Here is a 22,512-nt window from a genome sequence, read left to right on the forward strand (position 1 = left end):
TTAGCATTATAGGGGAAATACATTCAAAATGTTCCTTATAATGTGCCCCACTAGTCTAAACACACTAATGCATTTTTTGGGGGGGGGGTTACAATGTTTTGAGGAGCCACATCCACCACCTGTGACATTTGCAAGTTGGGCACTGTGACTTGTGTCATTTTCGGTCAGCAAGTGGCAAAATGACAGCCCCTTGAGATGACTGCGGTCAAGCTATCACGCTTTGGTTTTTCCGTGGTCGAATTATCCACTCCAAAATTTTTGAGCGCGCGTATTCTAAACCTTACGGTACATGCTTTCCCGCACGTCACAATTGTCTGCACATAATACAGTACACAATTCATCACTTCCCTCATGTTTGAACTGCCATAAAAAGCATTCCTCCAATAAGTAGAAAATCATTCCAGTGGATTCTTGTTCCTGGAGAGGAATACTGTAATTATGTGAAGTTTTAACTCATTATTGTACAGTTTTTATTCAAAAAATTTAAGGCAAAGTCTGCACAAAATACAGTCCATAAATCGTTTCCCTCACGTTTCATCCGCCATAAAAAACATTCTTCCAATAAGTAGAAAATCAGTCCAGTGGATTCTTCCTAGTAGCCCATACTATCATCATGTGAAGTTTGGACTGATTTTACTGTACAGTTCAAAAATTAAAGGCAGTCTGCACAAAATACAGTACATAATTCATAATTTCCCTCACATTTGAATTGCCATAAAAAACATTCCTCCAATAAGTAGAAAATCGTTCCATTTGATTCTTGTTCCTGGAGAGGAATACGATCATCATTTGAAGTTTGGACTCATCTTACCGTACAGTTTTTTCAAAAAATTTGAGGCAAAGTCTGCACAGCGTTATGACGTTGCTTCTGTACAACTGTCTCCAGGTATTTCACTGGGTTTTTTTGTTTTGTTTGTTTTTGTTTAGTTTTCACGTGTCAGACAAAAACAAAATAGATTGTTTGCTACTTTAACATGACGTGCGAAAAGTCAACTCGTTTGAATGACCTAGGATATAATTTACATTTTAGCCATCATACCAAATTCATGGAACAAGAATGTGCTGTTGAATGATTACATTAATATTTGCCTGGTTGTCTTTTAGTGAAGTCTCGAGCACTATTAGTGTATAAATCTAGTACTGTATCTAGTAATTCATAGACACCGCATGCAATGGTCTTGACTAATAAATCTGTACCTAAATAAATCTAAAAGGGGAAGTCAACCCAAACATTTTTTTCAGGAATATGTTCTATACAGGGCACTAGTTGAAACAAGGCAATATGGTTAATATGAAAAATTTGTTTAGCAGTAAAATCCACACGTTTTAGCCATCTCAGGGGGTGGCCATTTTGTCACTTCTGTCGACTGAAAATGACATCAGACACTCTCCTGAGGGCGTCTGATGTCATTTTCAGTCGACAGAAGTGATAAAATAGCCTCCCCCAGAGATGGCTAAAAACGGGTGGATTTTGTTGCTTAACTCATATTCCACAAATACAATATCCGAAAGCTGTGTTTCAACTAGTGGGCCTGCATAAAACATATGCTTAAAAATATATGTTTTGGTTGACTTCCAATTTAATGAAGCAACTGTCACATACTGTGCATGCTTCACAGCGCGCTGCAGGACCATGACCGTACGTTACCTCATTTTCTGAACAATCATCAACACAAAAGGCAGGTTTTCCAAGCATTTATTTTTCATTAAAAAGATACACACAAACACAATAGGCAGCATTTCGAAATTCAATCACTCCTTGTTAATAAAGCCTAGACAAAGCCGCTAAAAAGTATAAATATATTTTAAAAAAACAAGGAACAGAACAATCACTGAGTCTGACGGTGCTGTCATAAAGTAAGTCACTTCCCCCCCCCAAAAAGCATGTATCACCAATATTATTATTTTTCAGTTTTTCAAACTGAAAGAAAAACCTCACGAAATTACGGTAGTAGAAAGATACAATATGCACTACAGGAGACAAGCACAGCTACAGCAGAGCATATCATGAAGATCATTGGGGGAGGGGGGGGCGGTTTTTGGATGAGGGTTATTTCAGCATGAATAACAATACTAATTTTAGAATCTGGTAATTAGTCAATTTTTTGCATTATACTTGTAACACCAAGCTGCTCATTGATAGGAGACTCATTTACTCCACAATTACATTAGTCAAAACCACATAATTCAACTTAATGCAACTAATCTAAAGCTCAATAAATGATTTTTTTTTTTTGCAATTACTTGTGAAATACCCCAAAAATAAATGAAAAGAGGAACAAGAAATATTGACAATATATCATACATAAGGCAAGAGACGTCATGCACTGTATATCATTATTATCAAATCACACTATGGTCACATTATGAAACTATTTGATTATGAGTCATGAGGGGTGAAATAAATGAATGTAACCTCTGAGTCGCCGGACACCTGAATGAGGCACAATAACTAGAACCAAAGTATCACAAATTCTGAGACTAGGAAAACATTTCATTGTGCAGGCTTAGCTATGATTTTGGGCATGAAATGTAAAATTGCAATATACTGTATAGCCAAGTCTGTCTCCCTGCATGTGAACGAGGGGGCTCTGTGTTCTCCATCTCCGTCATCAACAGGTTTAGGAGATGACTTGTTCATTTTCATTTCTCGCACATATTTTAGAAACTATACAAAAGACCAATATTCAAGTTGTTTAATGTTGAGAGGTAAACTTCCCATCATGGCTACGGTCCTTACAACTCTTGTTCTTTTCGCCTCTCTCATATCGGCCAGGTTTTCACTCCACTTGCTCGGGCTCGGCATCCATGCAGGTCTCCCAAGGGTTCCTGGGCATTTGTGGCATGGAGAGGATGAGGAGGGCGATGCCGGTGAGAAAGAGGAGGACGAAGCCGCCGCAAGCGCAACCGAAGGACCAGCTGTAGTAGTACTGCATCCAGATGGTGTCCTCGCTCTCGATCATGCGTTTGACCGACTGACGCATCACCTCCAGTGAGATGAACGAACACAGACCTGGGAAGAAAAATGATAATGAGTTGCCCTGCCGTGTGATGGCGATGTTTGGCCGAGGGAACCTACCCGAAAAGGCAAAAAACATCCCGGAAGGTTTGAGGAGATAAAGTCTTCCTTTTCCTTTACCCGTGCATGAGCCAATCAAACACAGAGACCCTAAGATCATGAAGGCCACACCGAAGATGGAGATGGCCGCAGCAGAGATGTTGTACTCTGTAATGAGAAATCAGTCATTTCTTTTTTCCATTCATTGATAAGAAAAACGGACCAGCAAGGGATTTTTACTCAAGGACTTCCACTGCAATTGAAATTTGTAATTCATATTTTGTTGACACACACACACAACTCGCCTATAAGCACTGATGTTCTTGCTGGTCCATCAAAATTACAAACACCACTAATGCAGGACGTCTACAGTTTACAGTTTTGGACTTGATATCATCGAACAGTTTTGCAAAATAATGGGTAGAGCAAAGGGATGTCCTCTCTTCTAATTTTCATATTTTTATTATATAGTTAGCCTTGATTGAATGTCTCACTCTACCTCATGCCTGTTATGCATGTGATCAGAATAAGACCATCCATCCATCCATTATCTATATTGCTTATCCTCACAAGGGTCGCGGAGAGTGCTGGAGCCTATCCCAGCAGAAACCGGAGTACCTGGAGAAAACCCACGGGGGAGAACATGCAAATTCCACACAGGGAGGCCGGGGCCGGGATCAAACCCACGACCTCTGAACTGTGAGGCAGTCAAGAATTTTGAAGCCCAAATGTCCTCCAATTCATGGAAGGACCCTTATAGCAGTGGTGAGCAATTCCAGTCCTCGAGGGCCGGTATCCTGAATCGTTTATATGTCGCCATGCTGCAACCCACCTGACTCAAATGATTATGATCGTTATCCAGCTTCTACAGACCTTGCTGATTTTATGATCATTTGAATCAGGTGTATTGCAGCAGGGAATGGTGGAAAACAGGCAGGACACTTGCCCTCGAGGACTGGAACTGCCCACCCCTGCCTTATAGTATATCTATAACAAACAATACTTTTCTTTGTTAAAACAACTAAATGTAAAAAAGGGTCACTTTATCTTCTTGCTAGGATGCTCGTGATGGAATTTGCAGATCAAGTTTGCCTGAGCAACATGAACTCGTTTTTTTTTTCTCTCCCAGCATGGAAATTGTCCGTTATTAACTTCTATTGGACAAAAAGGGGCCTTATTTGCAAACTAATGAAGCTGTTCAAACTTAGCACATTTTTATGTTATTTCTACCGAGCAAGAAAAATAATGATGCAGGTTATTAATATCATAAGAGCTGACTTCAAGCAAGAAGCGGACTACGCCTGCTTTTGTCAATAAAAATTGACAACTTAAAAGGTATTGCCATTTTGATCTCTTTCTTTCCAGTTTCCACCTTCATTTTTTACTCAGTAGTTGCAGGTCTCCCCTCCCTGCATTCAATGGTGTAATCAAATTACCTTTCATAAATTGCAGCACACACCAAATGTCAGCAATAAAAAGTTGTTAAAAGGCATACGCAAAAGCAATTGAAGTCAAGTCAGCAAAACTAGCCTGTTTTAGCATCATGCCTTGAAATGAACATTGGTGTACAGAACGTTTTGTACATGCACTGTACACAACTCTGAACAGTAACATTAGGACTGATGCTAGTGCTAAGACATCATGAGTGCTGTCCTGGCTGGTCCACTAATATAGACCATTAAATTAGGAGATCCAGGGTAACCACATTGAGAAGAGTTACAATCATTATGGAACAATTATTTTATAGCTTCCTTCATTCAAGGCTCCAAATCATATGTCTTACACCCTTGTATTTATAAGATATTCTTTATCCTTAGCGAATTCTTTCTGACAGCACATTTAGTAGGGCTGCTTGTGGTGAGATGATCATGTCATGAACATGCACTGATGGTGTACCAACACAGCACTCGCGCAAGTGTGAATAACACAACAATGAGGCAATCATTCGAGAAAACTTGCAGCGTCCGTGTCCCTGGCGGGGCTGATAGACTGTTTGTTGAGTGTAGGAGGATGGGGGTGGAGGTTGCTTATGTAATGAATGTTTGCATTAGCATCTTTAGTTTCGGGTGTTGAGGCGCGCGCAACTTAATGCATGCATTTGCGCCATCTGATGCATCTGGGGCAGCTGGGAATGCAAATGTGGCAAAGCAGCACAAGCACACGATGACAGATTGAAAGCAGCAGACTCCGGAGAGTTGGGGGTGGGTGGGGTGTGGGCGGGTGGTTCAGCCACAGTAAGAGACTCACCTTTCTGTGTTTTGTGTTCAAATATCTCAGTGTCCTGTCCAGGTGTAAAATGGCCGAAGTAAGTGCAGTTTTCATCTAAGGGGATAAAACAACAGTTCAGTCAATGTATTTACTCATTTATAATGAGAGGAACAATGCAACAAGCTGAACAGTACATTGGCATATTAATATTTCAGTTTATTTATTTACGGTTTATTTGGATGGATAGATGGATTGGGAGAAAACAGATGATTATGCAACAGAAGACCTGAAGTAAGTCAACATTCAAAGCAGTAAAATTGAAGCATTCTTAGTTATCAGTCCGTCCATCCATTTTCTAGTCCTCATTGGGGTTGCAGGTAGGCATGAGCCGATATATAATATAGTATATTTGGTACAGAAGAAATGTAGGCTGTGTTAATTCAAATAAATAAATTAACATTCTTCTTAGTAAGCCACAGTATCACATCACTCGTGAGCTACTTTTGAACAGACCTGTGGGCTACTCATATTGTCCTTGGGGCTAACTAGTACCCACTGGCACCATTTTTTTTTTTCAGATTAATGCACATTAATCTGTGTTTGTAGTTTCTCTTTTGTCTTGCGCCCTCTCATCTCTTCTATGCCTAACTCACCCCTCCCCTCCTCTAGAAATAAAAAAAGTTAATTGGAAGTAATTAACTTCAAAGCGGTTAATTGATTGGCTGCAAGCAGCCCATCATCTTGTGCGCTGCTTTGAAGTCCCCTCAAAAAAGAAAAGAAGAACTCATTACCTGTGACAGCCAGTATTCGTGGCTATTGAAAACTTGACTTTTTAAAGAAAGTTGACAAAATGAGATGCATGGCATCTACTGGCAACGTCAATCACCTTCGAATTTTTTCACGATTTTATGTTTCATTACAAACTTGTATGACACGCAAAACAAAATATGAAAATATCATTTTGTTAAAGTCAACTGTTTAGCACTGGAGCAGATTATTTTTATTGCTCTTATTTTCTATGAGAAAACACTTAAATCCCAACAAATGAGAGGTGGACAGGCGTTCTTGACCAGATTGTGTTTGACATCAGAGGTTGAGCTGTAATTTCTTGTTGAGTGGAACACTGCAACAAGTTATTCAAAGAGCTTTGGCATATTAACACGTCCGTGTGTACATTGCAAGTCGCCAGCTGTCATTTCATTTTAGAACTTCAAACTTATAGCTAGTGCGCAAAACTTTGCACTACCCAGGCAATAAAAGCTGTTGAGTGAACTGTGAATGAAAGTTATGTTCCATGTTATTTATTGCTAAGGCTCCAAATCTTTTCAAAAGTCCTCGTTAAGTTTTACCCCGCGTACTGTAACTTCATATAGATCATGCTCCACCTGTTGTCGCTGTCTGGTGTGAATATGTAAGTCTATCGGTAACTTCACACTGTCTCACGTCTCTCCCACATTCTTTTCCCGCAAAGACCACATTTGACACCTTGAAGGTATATACAGTAGGCCTATACATCATATGAAAAAAAAAACGAAACACGTAGGACATATATATATAGTGCCTAGTAAACAATGTATTAATCAACAAGAGGTTGCGCATCTTTAATATGTCATCTTCCCAAGACATGATGGGCAATTGTATGCTTTCAACTTTGTGGGAACAGTTCCAGAAATTTCTATTCTCAATGAACAAAGCAACATCCGTAAAGGCACGTTTCGATTACGTACTTTGAATTATTGAAGCTTGCAGTCGGAATCACTGACGGTTTAAAGTCAGAGGCGGACCAGCCTATAAGCGGATACTATTAACCTCCCGACCCTCCGAAAAAAAGGCGAATGACGGACAGAAGGGTATTCAGGGCTGCAGACGGATGGCAAATAACGGATGCTCAATTTTTAGTAAAATACCCAGCTCTGATACTTGTGTTTGAAATTGCCCCACGGAAAAAGTGTTTAGACAAATAAATAGTTTGTTGCAATGCACAATATGAATTTGAGAAATAGAAACTGTTGATTATATTTAAAAAAAATAATACATTTATTTTTTGCTATTAAGTCAAATGTTTCATTTTCCCTTTTGTATTCATAATTGCCCTTTAATCAAGTAAAAAAATATCTTTGATCAGAATATTTGATTATTCATCAGAACTTTTAGTAGGACACCAAGTGCCTGGGGAAAACCCCTGTAAGCACATGGAGAACATACAAACTCCACACAGAAGTGATGGAGCCCAGATTCAAACTGACAACATCGGAACTGCTAACCACTTACCCACCGTGCTGCCTTTCCCGAAACAGTGAAAGCTATTTGTAAAATGTTGTCATGCATGTTAATATGTAATAGTATAGACATGACCATATTCTATTGGACATGGACAGAAGAGGTGCACAATAATGCTCTGTCACTTTACACAAATAAGCTTTTTATTTTCAGCAAGGCAGCATTTTTCTGGAAGCACATGCATGTGTGACCATGAAAAAGGCGTGTTTCAAGCCAACATATTTGCGAGATGGCGTGAGAACATTGACGCATGTAACAGAAAAGCCGCCATGACAAGATGCTTTAGCATTAGCTCATGCAGTCTAGTATGTGTTGTGCGATGAGGTTCAACATACATGTGGATTTTTAATCGCTCTTTCCATGCACCCTCACTGTGACATCAGTGCAATACTTTCATGTGGAAATACTTATCATTTCTCTTTCCTTTTTGAGTTTTATGAACCATACTGATGGAATTTTCCTCCAACTGAAACCATTAAAGGAAAAGTCAACCCAAAAAATGTCTTTACAAGAAAATGTGTTTAAAAATCTCCTTAACTTGTCCAAACATGGCATTCTGATTCATATTGCATTTGTGGAATACGAGTTAGCACCAAAATCCACCGTTTTTTGTCCATCTCAGGGGGCGGGTGCATTTTGCCACTTTCTGTCGACTGAAAATGACATCACAGTTGCTCAGGGCTCAGACAACAGTCAATCATGGCCGAGCTTCAGAAAACGGGTGGGTCGCGATTGGTATGGCCGCCCCCTGAGATGGCTAAAAACAGGTGGATTTTGCTGCTTAACTCATATTCCACAAACGCAATATCAATCAAAATGCTGTTTAGACTAGTGGGGCTACATAGAACATTTTCTTGTAAATAAAATTTGGGGGTTGACACCCACTTTAAGATGAGTTGAAAGAATTTCACATGGAACAGTGAGTAAGGCAAGTAAATATGTAAATAATATGGTATAAACCATTAATGTATTTTCTGTGAATTATGTTTCACCAAACATACTCAGCACTGTGTTTGCGAATGATAACTAGAAATTATTCAATGCAGTGTACTATATAGAAAAATAGAATGGGTAGCAAATTGTATACCTTCACAGATGTATATATACTTTTTAAAAAGATAAGGGAATCATTCATTTACATATTTATCTGAATGTGCACCAAAATGAGTTAGTCATTAGTTCTTTCTCAGGCCACCTCTCCGCAAAGTGTCTTCGTACGCGATCCTGCCAAAAAACAAATAAGGATACAAGAAGCTCCTGTGTACTAAAAATGTTTCTAATCGAAGCAAAGCTGGACTTATTATCAAGGAGGTAAAAAAGATTGTTATTTAGCAACAAGATCCCATTAGGAGGGCACCCTTATTGACTGTAGTTTTACTAACCTTGTCAAACTTGTGAATTATAGATAGGTTTGAGTGTTTGCAGTAAATGTGATTACATATTCACATGTTTAAGGAAATTCTAATCCTCACTTCACTTTTTGTCATTATTTTATTTCTAAGTACATAATGTCAAGACATCTCACTCCATTCAGACTACTTTTGTAGGATGAAAAGCGTTGGAACACTTTGCAGGCCAAGTGACTTCCATTCATTCACTGAATCTGCTTTTCAATTTGTGTTGAACTGGAGCCATGCTGCAGTTCTTAGGAGAGAGAGAGAGAGAGAGAGAGAGAGAGAGAGAGAGAGAGAGAGAGAGAGAGACAGAGAGAGAGAGACAGGGAGAGAGAGACAGAGAGAGAGATAACAGGTGACAGAGAGAGAAAATTAAAGGGTGCAGGATTTATACTCAACTCAATTTCAGTCAGGTTTTTACCCACACCTGACTCATTCTCTCTGTTGATTTCTTCTTCTTCTTCTTCTTCTTCTCCTTATCATTATTATTATTATCATTATTATTATCTTTTATTCAGTTTTTTTCATGCCACAAAAAGGCAATGTTTTAATCGCTGTTACTTTGCATATTTGTTGGTAAGTAGTTAATTAAGAAGGTAATTTACATAAATCTTTGTGGAGGGGTGGTCTATCAAAGAACTGCTTCTATTTTGGTGAGAATCTGGATAAATGTGTAGATAGCACTTGTCAATGTTTTGCGTCACTTTCAAAATGTTCCCATCTCCACAAAATTACAACAGTATACTTGAACTACCACTAGTCGTGTAATTGAACAACACTTAGTTGAGGAGTTGCACATGGACCAATGAAAAGCCCATTACATTTTACTAAGGATAAAGATACATAATACAGGGGTCACAATCTGTATCTGAAATTAAAGCGAAATAAAATAATTTTGTCATTTTGAGCGAGGAAGTAGCCTTCTAACTACCAAATGATGGGCAAACAGTAAGGTGCAAATGATTTTCTTTTTCAAGTTTGTTCGTATGTGACAATTGGTGGTGTAGTGGTTCACAAAGCTGACTTTTTTCCAGTTGGTGTGGGGGCAGTTCCTTAATCTCGACAGGTGATCAGTCAAGAATGCTGGTTGCCCTTCTCTGTAAATCAAGCAGACCATAACCCTGTACAGTTTGGGCTTGGTAAAGGCCTGAGCCATTCTAGTTACATCTTTAGTCATAAATTTATCTGCAATCATCTGTTAACATATGCTGCCACAAGTCAACTAGGCAACAATCACATTTGTTTATTGCAGTCTACTTGGCTGTGTTGACAAGCTCTTTAAAGCCACTTTTGTTCCTAATGGGCCTTCTGAGTCATCTGTCCAGGGATCATATGAGGACATTTAAGTAGTTGTATTTCAGCACATTTTATGTCACAAGTCTTTTTGTTTTCATCCGCAACAAAGGTCTATTTTTGGTTTGAGTTTCTTTTTAATGGTGTCATTACAGGGTGGTTGTTGTCACGTTGTAAGATAACACGAGTGATGTTGGCGAAATGGTTGACACCTGCGCACACCACCAAAATGGGGTTTACTCTGGAAGCGGTCATGTGAGAGCCTTTCAGTGTTTTTGCTAAATTACAATAAAATGCATTAGTGGACCACAACATTGGATATAAAGTACTGATTCAAGCCAATGACAGCCTATCAATAGCCGTATCAAATAACCGCCTTTACCAATTACAAAATCTACAAATGCATGGGATGTATCTCACATGACATATGCTGGATTTTCTCACTCATTCAACTCCGGAATTTAGACCCTCCACCCATCCATCCATTTTCTGGACCACTTATCCACACTAGGGTCGCAGCTAAACTGAAGAGGTGGTCTACACCCTGGACAATTAAATGCTCATCCACTAGATGGCAGAAGAAGGTACACTCAACCTGTTGCCGGTCCTGAGCAACTGTGACGCCATTTTCAGTTGACAGAAAGTGGCAAATTGACCGCGCCCTGAGATGGCTAAAAATTGTTGTTGTTTTTTTTTTTTTAGTTTTTAGTAGGCTAATGGAGGTACATAGAACATATTAGTGGAACGAACATTTTGGGGTTGACTTACCTTTTAAATTAATACCTTCCTGACAAACCCCTGATCTAATCAAAACTGAACCGGATTCTCCCATATTTGTAAAAGACAGAAGATTTGATATAGCTCTTATATTGAAACCACCACAATTAGATGTACCTAATAAAATGCCTGTTGACTTTATCATAATTACGGAGCTCTGACACTCCAAATGGGAAATCCCCCCCGGCCCCACCCGTACCACAGAGAACTCTGGCACATACCGCGACATGCTCTCTCTCCGGGGAAGAGCATGCCCTGTGAGCACCTTATGGAAGCCAAATGGCAGCAGCCGTTTCACTTCACGGCATTACGCCTTACAACTTTTGTTGAGTGTGGGGTAATTTGAACGTCTGGAAATGTGAAGGCAGCAGGGCGAATTATTGCTTTAGTGGGGCAGCAAATTTTGGAGCTCAGTTGGGTTCTCCCAGGTGGTGCCGTCACTCAAGAGGAGAGTCGGACTGGTCATGAACACTTGACTGCGACGGCTGCCGGCCAGCCAAGACAGCTGAGTATTAACGGGACCTATATTTGTATCTCTAATGACTGCCTGCTGCAGACTTTACATAGCATCACATCACCTCAGATATATAAAATACATTATATAAATACTACATATGTTTCTGTCCGGTTCCATGCTGAGTTCATTGTTCATAGTTTTATGTCTGCTGTGATGGTCACTCCTTCCAATTTCTTCCTCATTCCTTTGAGCTATGATGCAACAATTGGCCTAGGATGGAATGTCTTTAGATCAAGTCGAACCTCTAAACGAGAATGGGCTGTTAACAGCAGAAGAACATGAGAAGTGAAAAAGAATGTTCACAGGAAGTTATGTGACATAAGCGGACTCAAATTCAAAACGCTAAGATGCGCTAACATGCGTCCCTTGCAGTTTTCTTTTTACTTTGATTTTTATTTTCAACATATTTGAAAAGTTACATAAAAAAAAGTAAAATAAAGAAAAAAAACAGAATAACTAACAATAACAACAACACCAGGGGAGTCACATTTCTTTCACAATTTAGATCCACTTCCTCTTCTTCCTTTTGTCAATCGCCATTTGTCAGTCCGGTTTTATACATTGTCCATTTTTCCCATTTTTGGTCTCCTTGAGTACCCTGTAGTCTCATACGAAAAGTCAGTATCTCCATCATACGGATTTCCTCCGCAAGTGCCATCTATTGATCCTGGTCAGGTGGTTCTACATTACACCATTTTCTAGTTATAGCTTTTTTACATGCCACTAATAATATTTTTACTAGATATTTATCCCCGTCATATATCATTCCTTCACCAAAGTCATTCATGTATGATATTTTACAGTCAAGAGGGACATTATACCTTAAATTGTTTTGCATTGCAGTATGTATTTTTTTTCCAAAAAGGGGTTAATTTATGTCATTTCCAGAAGATATGTGCATGATCTGCATTCAATTCACTACAATCCACCCAACAGTTGAGATTTGTTTTTGAATACCTATTCTTAATTTTGGGGGTTACAAAAAAACTTACTAAAATTTTCACGAGAACTCTCTCCATGATTGTTATCTTGTGGTCGACTGATGTGCCCTCCACATCCTACACCATTGTTGCTCTGTGATTTCTATCCCAAGCTCAGATTCCCATTTCGCCTTTACATAATTAGTTGAATTCTTATTTGCCATCAATGCTTTGTATAGTGCAGAAATAATTCTGAGAGTTACTCTTTTAAGAGTTGAGTAAAGGTTGAGTTACACCCCATATTTCATGAGATCAAGTCTGATCTTCTTCATGTAATGACCCCTTGCTTGTAAATATCTACAGAAGTCATGATTGTCCAGAACACCTTCTTCCTTCATGTCTTGGAAACTTTTAATTTCCCCTCTGTCCAACAAGGTGCACCAAGCTGTTATTCTTACATATCCACCGTTCATACCGTTCATATTTGTCAGGGTTTGAAAGTTTTATCATATGCCACCCACTTCAACAGCTCAATTTTATGTTTCTGTGTAACTGTAAACCACAACTCTAGAGTGAATAAAGTAACGGGATCTAATTTTTTCCCGTACCTTATCATATATAACCTTATCTGCAACCAAACTCTGAATCGGGTAACCCTCAAACTCTCTTTCGATACCTTTCCATTTAGCAGCATATTCAGTATTACACCAGCGTATTATATATCTGAATTGGGCAGTGAGGAAGTACTCCTTTAAATGTGGGAGACCCACACCTCCTTGTACTTTTGGTCATTGTAAAGTCGCACATCTCACTCTTGGGTGTTTGTTTTCCACTCCAAATGAATCTAGATATTTCCCTATCCCAATGTATAAACTGTGTTTGTGGGACCTCTATTGGTAAGGACTGGAACATGTAGAGAAGCCTAGGTAGTATATTCATTCTGATCACCTAAACTCTTGAGCTAAAGTCCATTGTTAAAGTAGACCATCTCTCTATGTCCTTTTAAATTTTACTTTGTACAAATCAGTTCGTTTTTTGGTGATGTGGACCCCTAAACATCGAAATGCATCTTGGTTCCAGTTGAATTGATATGTTTCTTGTATTAACCTCGATGGAGTGTAATATATCTTCCGTACCTGTGTGATGATGTTAACCTTATATCCAGATATATGACCATATGTTTCAAATAGATTCATTAGTGCGGGTAAAGAGTTCTCGGGTTGTCTGAGGTACGCAATAACATCATTGGCATAAAGTCCAATCTTATTCTCTATGTTGTTATTGTTACTCCTATAATTTCTTCACTCTGTTGCGCTGCTTGCGCTAAAGGCTCAATAAAAAGGGCGAACAAAGTGGGTGAGGGACAGCAACCCTGTCTAGTTGACCTTTGCAAATATATTCTGTCTGTCAGGTTGCCATTGATTTTAATTCTGGCTTTGGGTTGATGGTATAATGACCTAATACATTGCACTGACTTACTATTGAAGCCAAATCTTTCCAATACTTTAAATAAAAAAGAATCCAATTTACTGAGTCAAAGGCCTTTTCCGCATTTACACTTACTAATACGGTCCCCTGTTTGTCCTAAAGAGCTTGGTTTACTATGTGTAGTGTCCTTCTAATGTTATCTTGTGCTTGTCGTTTTTTTATAAATCCTGTCTGGTCCTCATCTATTAACCCCGTTACAAATATGTTTAGTCTTTCCGAGATAATACATGTATACATTTTACAATCTACATTCAGTAATGAGATAGGTCTATAATTTCCGACGTATTCTTTATCTTTTCCAGGTTTTGGTATTATAGAAATGATTGCTTCCTCCCAGGTTGGAGGTATTTTATTTTTCCTTAAGCGTCCAATTGAATGATGTCACAAGTAAAGGTGTTGATTCTTTGCTAAATGCTTTATATACCATTCTGCACTATATCCACCACTCCCGGGGCTTTTTCTATTCTTCAATTTCTTAATAGCATCCGACACCTCTTTTTCTGTCATTTCTGCTATTAATTTCTTATTTTGGGATGAGCCAATTGAAGGTAAGTCTAGTGTCTTCAAAAATCCCTCCATCACACCTTCTCCCGCTGACAAAGGTTGCTCATACAACTTACTATAGTATTCCTTAATTACCTTCTCAATCTCCTCCGGAGTGTGAAGCAATTCCTGTGCACGTGGATCTCTTATTTTGTTAATGCTATTAATACCTTGCTGTTTTCTTTTGCGTCTCGATAATCATTTGGTGGCTCTCGGGCCAATTTCATAATAACTCTGTTTAACAAATGTACTCTTTTTTTCCACTTCTTCTGCCAATAATATGTTTATTTTGCTCTTCAGGCCCTTTATCTCCTCGTAAATACTAGAGTCCTTTGAATCATAATTTTGTTTTTCTAGCCATCTTAATTTTCTAATGTATTTCCTGTATAATTCTAATTTATTCTTTTTTTATCCGAGCGGCCTGTGCAAGTAGTTTTCCTCGAACAACCACCTTCAGGGCATCCCACAGTATCGTTGGGTCCACCTCACCATTGTCATTTTCCGTCACATATGCGTCAATGTCTTCTCTAATCGCTAACTTCCTCTGTTCAGTATTGAAAAAGCTTGTGTTCAATCTCCAAACTGTATTTCGCTTCCTCTTGTTCAGACCTATTTTCAAAGTCAATGGATTGTGGTCTGATACTACTGCCGCACCGATGTTACACTCCTCAACAAGATGGCCTACATTCATGAATAAATAATCTAACCTTGGATACACTTTATGAGCAGCTGAAAAATGAGTATATTCCCTCTCTAGTGGGTGCATATGTCTCCACATATTCATCATCCCATCTCTTCTAATGACATATTAATATAGTGTGACAATTTTTTCCTATTTCTGTTTAGACTTGTAGTATCACTTCTATGGCACAAAGTTACATTCCCCCCGCAAATCACTATCCCTTCTGATTCCACTGCAATGAGGTCAAATAGACACTTGAAAAAATACTTGTCACTTTCAGAGGGTGCATATACATTAACCAATGTGATTAATTCATTTGCTACCCTACCTTTAACTATGACAAACCTTCCCCCTTTATCTTTGATTTCCTTTTTACATTCAAAATGGATTGAGTTCGCCATCAAAATTATTACTCCTCTCTTGCGGCCTGGCCTCTCTTGTATGTGCTATAGAATAAATTCTTGTCGGCAAATTTTCAGAGTTGATAAGTCTCTTGCAACATTATAATTTGTGCTTTTTTTTTTCAGTTTTGTCATCACCTTCCCGCACTTTGCTGGCGTAGTCAAGCCATTTACATTTAGCGATATTATCTTGATACTGTTATCCAATATTGACTTTTGTTTAATCCTCAAATGTGCTCCCCAACTGGAATGAACTATATAACAATGTAAAAATAACATCACCCGAAAAGAAAAAAAATCAAAAACATAATCAGGGCGTGGGTCAAACCATTCAGTTACATAACATACCAAGAGTAAACAAATATGAAATGGACCTCTAGTGTCATTCCTTTCATCTTCTCTGTTATTAGTATCAGAAATGAACAATTTACCTGACTTGTGATTTTCCCACCCTTGTATCTCCAATACTATGTCCAACGAGTTTTATTTTCTTCTGAATCGTTGTAGCTTGTACTTCATTCGCTGCGCAGCCTCCACTCCTTCTTTCCCACCACTGGCTCGCTGCCACTCTGTTCCCACCGCTCCTCGTTCCAAAGCCGCATCCAAAATGTTGCTCCTTCGCGTTGTCTGTTTTCGTCCATCTTCATCCGGGTTCACCGTATCGTATACTCTTCTTTCTCCCGCCGACTCTTTAGCGTCCTCATACGTTTTCACGCCGTTCGGCCAGTGTATCCGTATTTTGGTGAGCGGGGTCTGGGATCAAATTCCTTCTTGTTTCAATCATCTCTTGATATTCGCATCCGTCTTTTGTTTCTGAAGGACTTCGGACGCATAATCATGGTCAAAGAAGACTTGTTTAATTCCTATTTTCACCGTCTTTTTTTCTTTGCCCCATACTTTTGGTGTCATAAGTGAGAGAATTGGCGACTATGGATCGTGGAGTCGCCCCCGGGCCAGGCTTTTTCATGGGTGCTCGATGACAGCATTGGATATAGTTCCATGTCCTCGGACAAGTGAAGTTTTGAGCAGCTGCGCCACATAGTCACCGATTAAATCAGAATTTTTCTCCGCGTCCTCTGGGACCCCGTAAATACGGAGATTATTCCTCCGGGATCTGCCTTCTAAATCGGTTACTTTCTCTTGAAGCCGGCGTGAGTGCTCCAACATCTCCCACATCATAGTGCCTGAATCCGCCTGCCAGTCCTCCAGGTCAGCAATACGTACGTGCCTGTTCTGCTTCCATGTTAGCCGCTTGGGTGTCACGTTTCCGGGATGGAGGACCCAAATGCAGGGAGGCAGGAGAAGCAGGGGGTACTGAAGAAAATATTTATTAACAAAAACGAGGACAAACAAATCTTGAAAAGTCCAAAACTCAAAGTAGCAAAGAAACACTAAGAAACAAAACTGACCTGACAGCGACAATGATCCGACAAGGACAGAACAAAAACTAGGAACTTAAATACAAGCATACTGATAAGCCAACGAGAAACACCTGGGCGAGACACACAAGGTAGGAGGGAGCTGATTGGCTAACACAAGGGAGTGGAATGCAGACAGGTGAACACAATCATTGACGAGACAGACACAGAAATACTGAGAAAACAAAACTAAAAGAGCCCAAACATAAGATTGGGCCTGTAGCTCTTTCCTGTTTTCTGATTATTTGCGATCCATTTCTTCTCGCATTGCGTTGATCTCCTTCTTCATCTCCCCTCGGAATGTGGCCATGTCTTCACGGAATTCCCTTCTAAGTTCTTTTATTTCTTCTTTAATGGCGAAAAGCCCAGCTTTAAGTTCCTCCGTGAAGTTAGCCACTTCCGAGCCCTTGCTAGCATCTGCTTCCTCGCGTACGCCTCTTACAACTCGTTCCGTCTCCATTTCATGTTTATCCTCTTCTTTGTTCTTGCTCTCTCGTTTTCTTGATACCTTGTTCATTTTAAGCCTTTTGGTTATGGAGTCATGTGCATTGAGCAACTTTTCTCAACCGACTCGGAGGAGCTGGTCAACCGCACGTCTGCTCACTCCGCCATCTTGACCCCTCCCTGCAGTTTTATTTTCTTATGTTGTACTCATTAGTGTGGTTAATTTCTTTTCGCACTTAAATGTTACTCAAAATTTGCCTGTAGTTAATTTTTAGGATGTAATAGTTTGAGGCTGGAATAGATTAGTCTTCTTAACGTTATTTCCAATAGGAAAATATGGTTTCAAATTCCGACAAATACAAAGTAGGTAAGGTCTTGCCCTAGAGGCTGCACTGTTCCTGCAATCTACAATAAGACCTCAAGAGTAGCTCCAGCCATATTTTCCCCATGAGTGTCTCACAATGACCTCATCTCACAGCATTACTAATGGTATTAGTCCTGCTTTTTATCACTGGCTTTTGACACCACCCTTAAGGACTTGTGGCTGTGATAAACAATAATGTTCCTCTCCAAATACAGCAAGCGGACTCAGAGAAGCCCCGCGAGGTTCACGACTCTCAAGCAGGTTTACTCAGTTCGTAAACAACGGCTGCCAGCACGGCCATGGCCGCTAATCAGGCTTATTTATGTGGATCCTAAAAATGATTCCGTTTCATTAACGGCATTAGTTACAATTTGCTGTATTCGTCTGAATACCCCACAAGCAAGAGGATAACCTGTTTACAGGATGGCCTGCACCGTACTGCAAAAAAACGGAAGATTTTTACTGGAATCTGAAACATTAAATGGAGACAATCATCACTGGGCTAAATACACCCTGAAACAAGCAACAAACATCTTCTGTGTTATGTTGATGATGAAAATGAATGATGTTGTTTATTGAAAAATTGGATTGTGTTATAAGGTGTCGAAGCTTATCTTCCCAAGGAAAAGAAATAACTTTTTTTTTAAAATCATTTCAGTTTTTAAAATGTAATTTTGTTAAACACTGTAGGTATACAAGTGCTTTATTTGTGTTTTCATATATTTTATTTTATTTAATGTTGTCAAAGCTCTTTTTAGGGGAATTATAACTTCTGGTACACCATCATCTACACCGAAGCACTGCTTGTACTGTAAATCTATGCTTTGTATATTCATAGGCTGTTGTGTGTTGTATGTAACCTAGGCTACAAGCTTAGGCTAGAGGCCTAGTCAGTTTACCTCACACTCATTTGTTTTGTTTAGAGGTGTCCCGATACAACTTTTTCACTTCTGATACGATACCAGCCTAGATTACTGTTCAATATTGATATTGATCAAATATGATATCAGCACAAATGATGCATGCTTTTATTAATTTTTCAGTATAAAATGTTACAAGAGAATCGATCAAGTGATACTATTCAAACAAAGAACGATAGTCACTCAGCAGCAACGTCTTTATCCGATTTCAATGAAAAATACTCCCACACAGCTGACATATTTAAGTGATGCTTGTATCACAAAAAACTCTTTAACCTTTGATATTAATAGGAATTAATTTATGCATTCCAGCCCCCAAAACACCCACAATTTGTGTTTTTAACATGTTTTTTCAGATGAAAAATTGCATTTCATATTATTGTACGATATCAAAATACACAGTAATAACATTTGCTCTCCACATTAATCTGCAAACACGGAAATTGTGAGCAAGAAACACGACTGTACCTAATGTATTGTCCTTCCATATTCCTTCTCTGTGGGGGTCAATTGGCAGTTGGCAAAGCAGCTTAATGGCACATTACTGCCATCAGCTGATATTGTCCTTCCACTGCAATGAAACCAATGTGAATTGATGGTGACTGGATGTTGGGAGGTGAAAAAATAGTGATGCCTCTTTTCTCAAAAAACTTGCAAGTCAAGGCACTCATATCTCAAGGCACAACTATACATGGAATAGACCTTGATTAGTGTAAGTTTGAATGACGCACTATATACAAAGCAAGTGGTGGTATGCAATTTTTACTCACTAGTATGTAGAATGGATTTTCATGCAAACATTTCATGGTTTCGTATTATACAGTACAATAATTTAATAATAAATACACCTCCCCATAGTGATCATCTTTTTTTTCTACTTTAGGGTTCCAATCACTGGCTGCATGTCTGCATTAGTCTGCTGGCTAACGCCTTCTCAGGAGGCTCAGATGTTGTCTGTGTCCCCCTGCCGTTTGTCCCAAAAAGGAGAGCTGACTGACTCATTTGTCACTTTGATGCTCTGCAGCATATTTGCAAAGCACAATAATGTTTTAAAATCAGAGTGTGGAACATATTGGAGGACAATTCTAAAACATGTTCTTCAACCGTGTTTCTCAAGTGCAGGAACCCAGATCTCACTTATACTCATACAGTAGACTCATGAACATTTAGAACGATGGATTTCAGTTTCCACCTTTAAACTCATGTTATTTTTTAACTCTGGCTCTTATTTTTGCACTTTTTATTTTTATTTTATCTTATTTTTTCGAATGATCCGACTAAAGCTTGGTTGTAAATTGTAATCATAAGCTATATTTGTGTCAGTGATATTTCAGTCACAAACAGTTGCTCTCTTCTTACTATGTTGAATCCATCATTTTAATTTCTTTCGGGCTGGACACTTTTGTGATTGCACCTTCCGTCTTGCACTATGCAGCCTCCTATTGCTCTCAAAGTTTCCACCCTCTCTTTAAGCTAAAAACTCATCAGTCAGCATGAATGAATAAGGATAAGGAGCAACATTTTTGAACTTCTAACAAGATAAAATGTACAACAAAGCATGCAATGCAAACATGATTATGATAATAATAGTTTGGGATTTTCCATGATACAATAGTTTGTTTTTATTGCGGTTTGACTTTAGCTTTCTAACTTCCGTTTTTAGAGCGGGTGTATTAGGTTTTTAATTTGTTTATTAAAAATGCTTCATTTTAGTTAGTATTACTTTAGTATTACTTTTAGTTTGTATAAAAATGAAAGTATTAACTATGGAGATTAATTGAAATTTTATAACGCATTAAAAAAAATTAACTCAGTTAACTCAGTTTTATTTACTTCCAGTGGCAGCTTCCCTCTATTTACTTTGTAGCCAAACCTAGAGAGTCACTGTCGGAAAGACTGACTTTTAAGGATCAAAGAACAATCTTTGAATTTCTTTTCCACATTAATTCCAAGATTTTACTCAAGTATATATATATATACATATATATTTCAACTATAAGGAGCATTTGTCAAATGCAAGATTTAAGCATTTGTAGTAGTAATAGCAAACTACACTTCCCTAACAGCAGTACGACCTTTCTTCTTCTGTACAGCCACACAGTAATACTGAAATAAATACATTTCAAATAAACCCCCGAAAGCTCATGTATGAAATTAATTAGAAAAGACCAAAATGAAAGACATTTTCACTGTAATTATAGTTAGGTTTAATTGGTTTTATAATGATATCGTAGTTTCAATTAGTTATCATTTTTTTAAAGCACTCTCATCTTTATTTTATTATGTTATTTTTCAACTATAGTTTTGAGTTTGTTTTTTTTTTGTCAGTTTTCATTTAATGTAATAATAACATTCACTTGCACTGGGTACTGAGGAACCAAGTGGACATTGTGAACATCTAAAATGGACCTTTTTTAGTTTTAGTTGAAAACGATGACATTTAACCTGACCTCACCTCCAGGCAGGGTGATGGGTCCGCAGCCATGCTTCTCCTCGTAGTCATCAGCGCTGATGTAGATTTGCTTCTTACACAGCCTCCAGAGGCCAAAGTGGGCCGCCTCGCATGTCTCATTGACCTTCTTTACCATAGGGCTGAGCACGGCCCAGTAGTCAGTCACCACAGCGGTGAACATGCAGGCCATTCCCACCAGCAGCACAAAAATAGCAATATTTATCTTGGTGCGTTTTTCCATGCTTCCAGGTTCTCAGTGTTGAATCAATCGGAAAAATACAACTATCTTTTGTCGCACACACATTCGACGACCCTCTCCACGTCACTTAGCCAGCAGCAAGCTTTTGCCTTCTTGTCTCTCTGTCTGTGTTTTGAGTGTGTGCCTGTGCTTCCAAATGAAGAGGGTCAAACTGCTCCGTCCTACTAACGCTCCTTATCCTGCTCGCTCCGATCTGCTCTCCGACTGAGGGGGCTGCAAGTTTAGAGGCACAGCTGTTGAGGTAGATCAGGAAAGCTGATGACCAAACCAACTGTATGCCTTTGCGGGCAAAGGGGATAGTGGTGGTGTAGGGTGGCGTGGAGCTGCAAGTGGTGGCTGGTGTTTTGAAAAGAACGTGTGTGTCTGTGTTGAGGGGTGGGCTTTGTAATGCTATAAATGTGACTGATGAGTCAAGTTGTACACCTATCGCGTTGCTGACAACGTGTATGAATAAATCGGCCCATAAAAACACTGAACCTCCACAGAATTTTGTAGAATTTCATGGGTGTGCAATAAAAGCATTAAGCAGAATGAAGACCTCACCCAAGGTGTAAAGACTCTGGTCTGTATATCAACACAAAGGATTAATTAGCAACTACTCTTTTTTTTTTCTAAAAGTGGAAGTGTATTAATTTGGGAAAATAATAAATAAGCCACTCAGTCTCATCGGGGGTTATGAAATAAATAAATACCATTCCACCAAATGCTAAAATTTCCACAAAATGGAAACACAGACCAAATGTGAGGTGCTGGTGATTGTATTTACAGTTTGGGGCACGTACACAACTCTTCAGATTAAAACAAAGTAACATTTTCTTTACTTTAGAATCAATGTGGAATCCATTGACGGTGGACAATTAATGTAGTGGTTGATTTTTTAAGATGACATTGATATTTTTCTTTTCTGAAATGCATAAAAATCTGCAGAGCTACAGAAGAATAGGGATGCTTGGCTTGAGCCTCTTTGAATGATGTCACATTGACTTTCTTTATACAGGTGGTCTTTAATGTTGTTTGGTGAAGAGGGGTGTAACGAAAACTGTTTTGAACCTGAAAATCATTTTTTGTTTGATGCTAGTGTATCGAATGAAAGG

The 22,512-nt window shown here is 38.8% G+C and overlaps 1 protein-coding gene across 1 annotated transcript; it reads right to left on the reverse strand.

The window, feature by feature from the left end:
- Nucleotides 1–1,680: 1,680 nt before the first annotated feature.
- LOC147145909 (voltage-dependent calcium channel gamma-1 subunit-like) lies at nucleotides 1,681–21,527 on the reverse strand. Its single transcript, XM_086033805.1, has 4 exons — nucleotides 21,163–21,527; nucleotides 5,306–5,380; nucleotides 3,080–3,226; nucleotides 1,681–3,013 (listed from the first exon to the last, which is right to left on the reverse strand). Exons 1-4 carry the CDS (start codon nucleotides 21,398–21,400, stop codon nucleotides 2,781–2,783), a joined length of 693 nt encoding a protein of 230 aa, XP_085889931.1. The 5' UTR covers nucleotides 21,401–21,527; the 3' UTR covers nucleotides 1,681–2,780.
- Nucleotides 21,528–22,512: the final 985 nt, after the last annotated feature.

Source organism: Filicampus tigris, chromosome 6 (genome assembly GCF_054856515.1).
Source record: "Filicampus tigris isolate MCC_2025a chromosome 6, RoL_Ftig_1.0, whole genome shotgun sequence".
Taxonomy (NCBI): Eukaryota; Metazoa; Chordata; class Actinopteri; order Syngnathiformes; family Syngnathidae; genus Filicampus; species Filicampus tigris.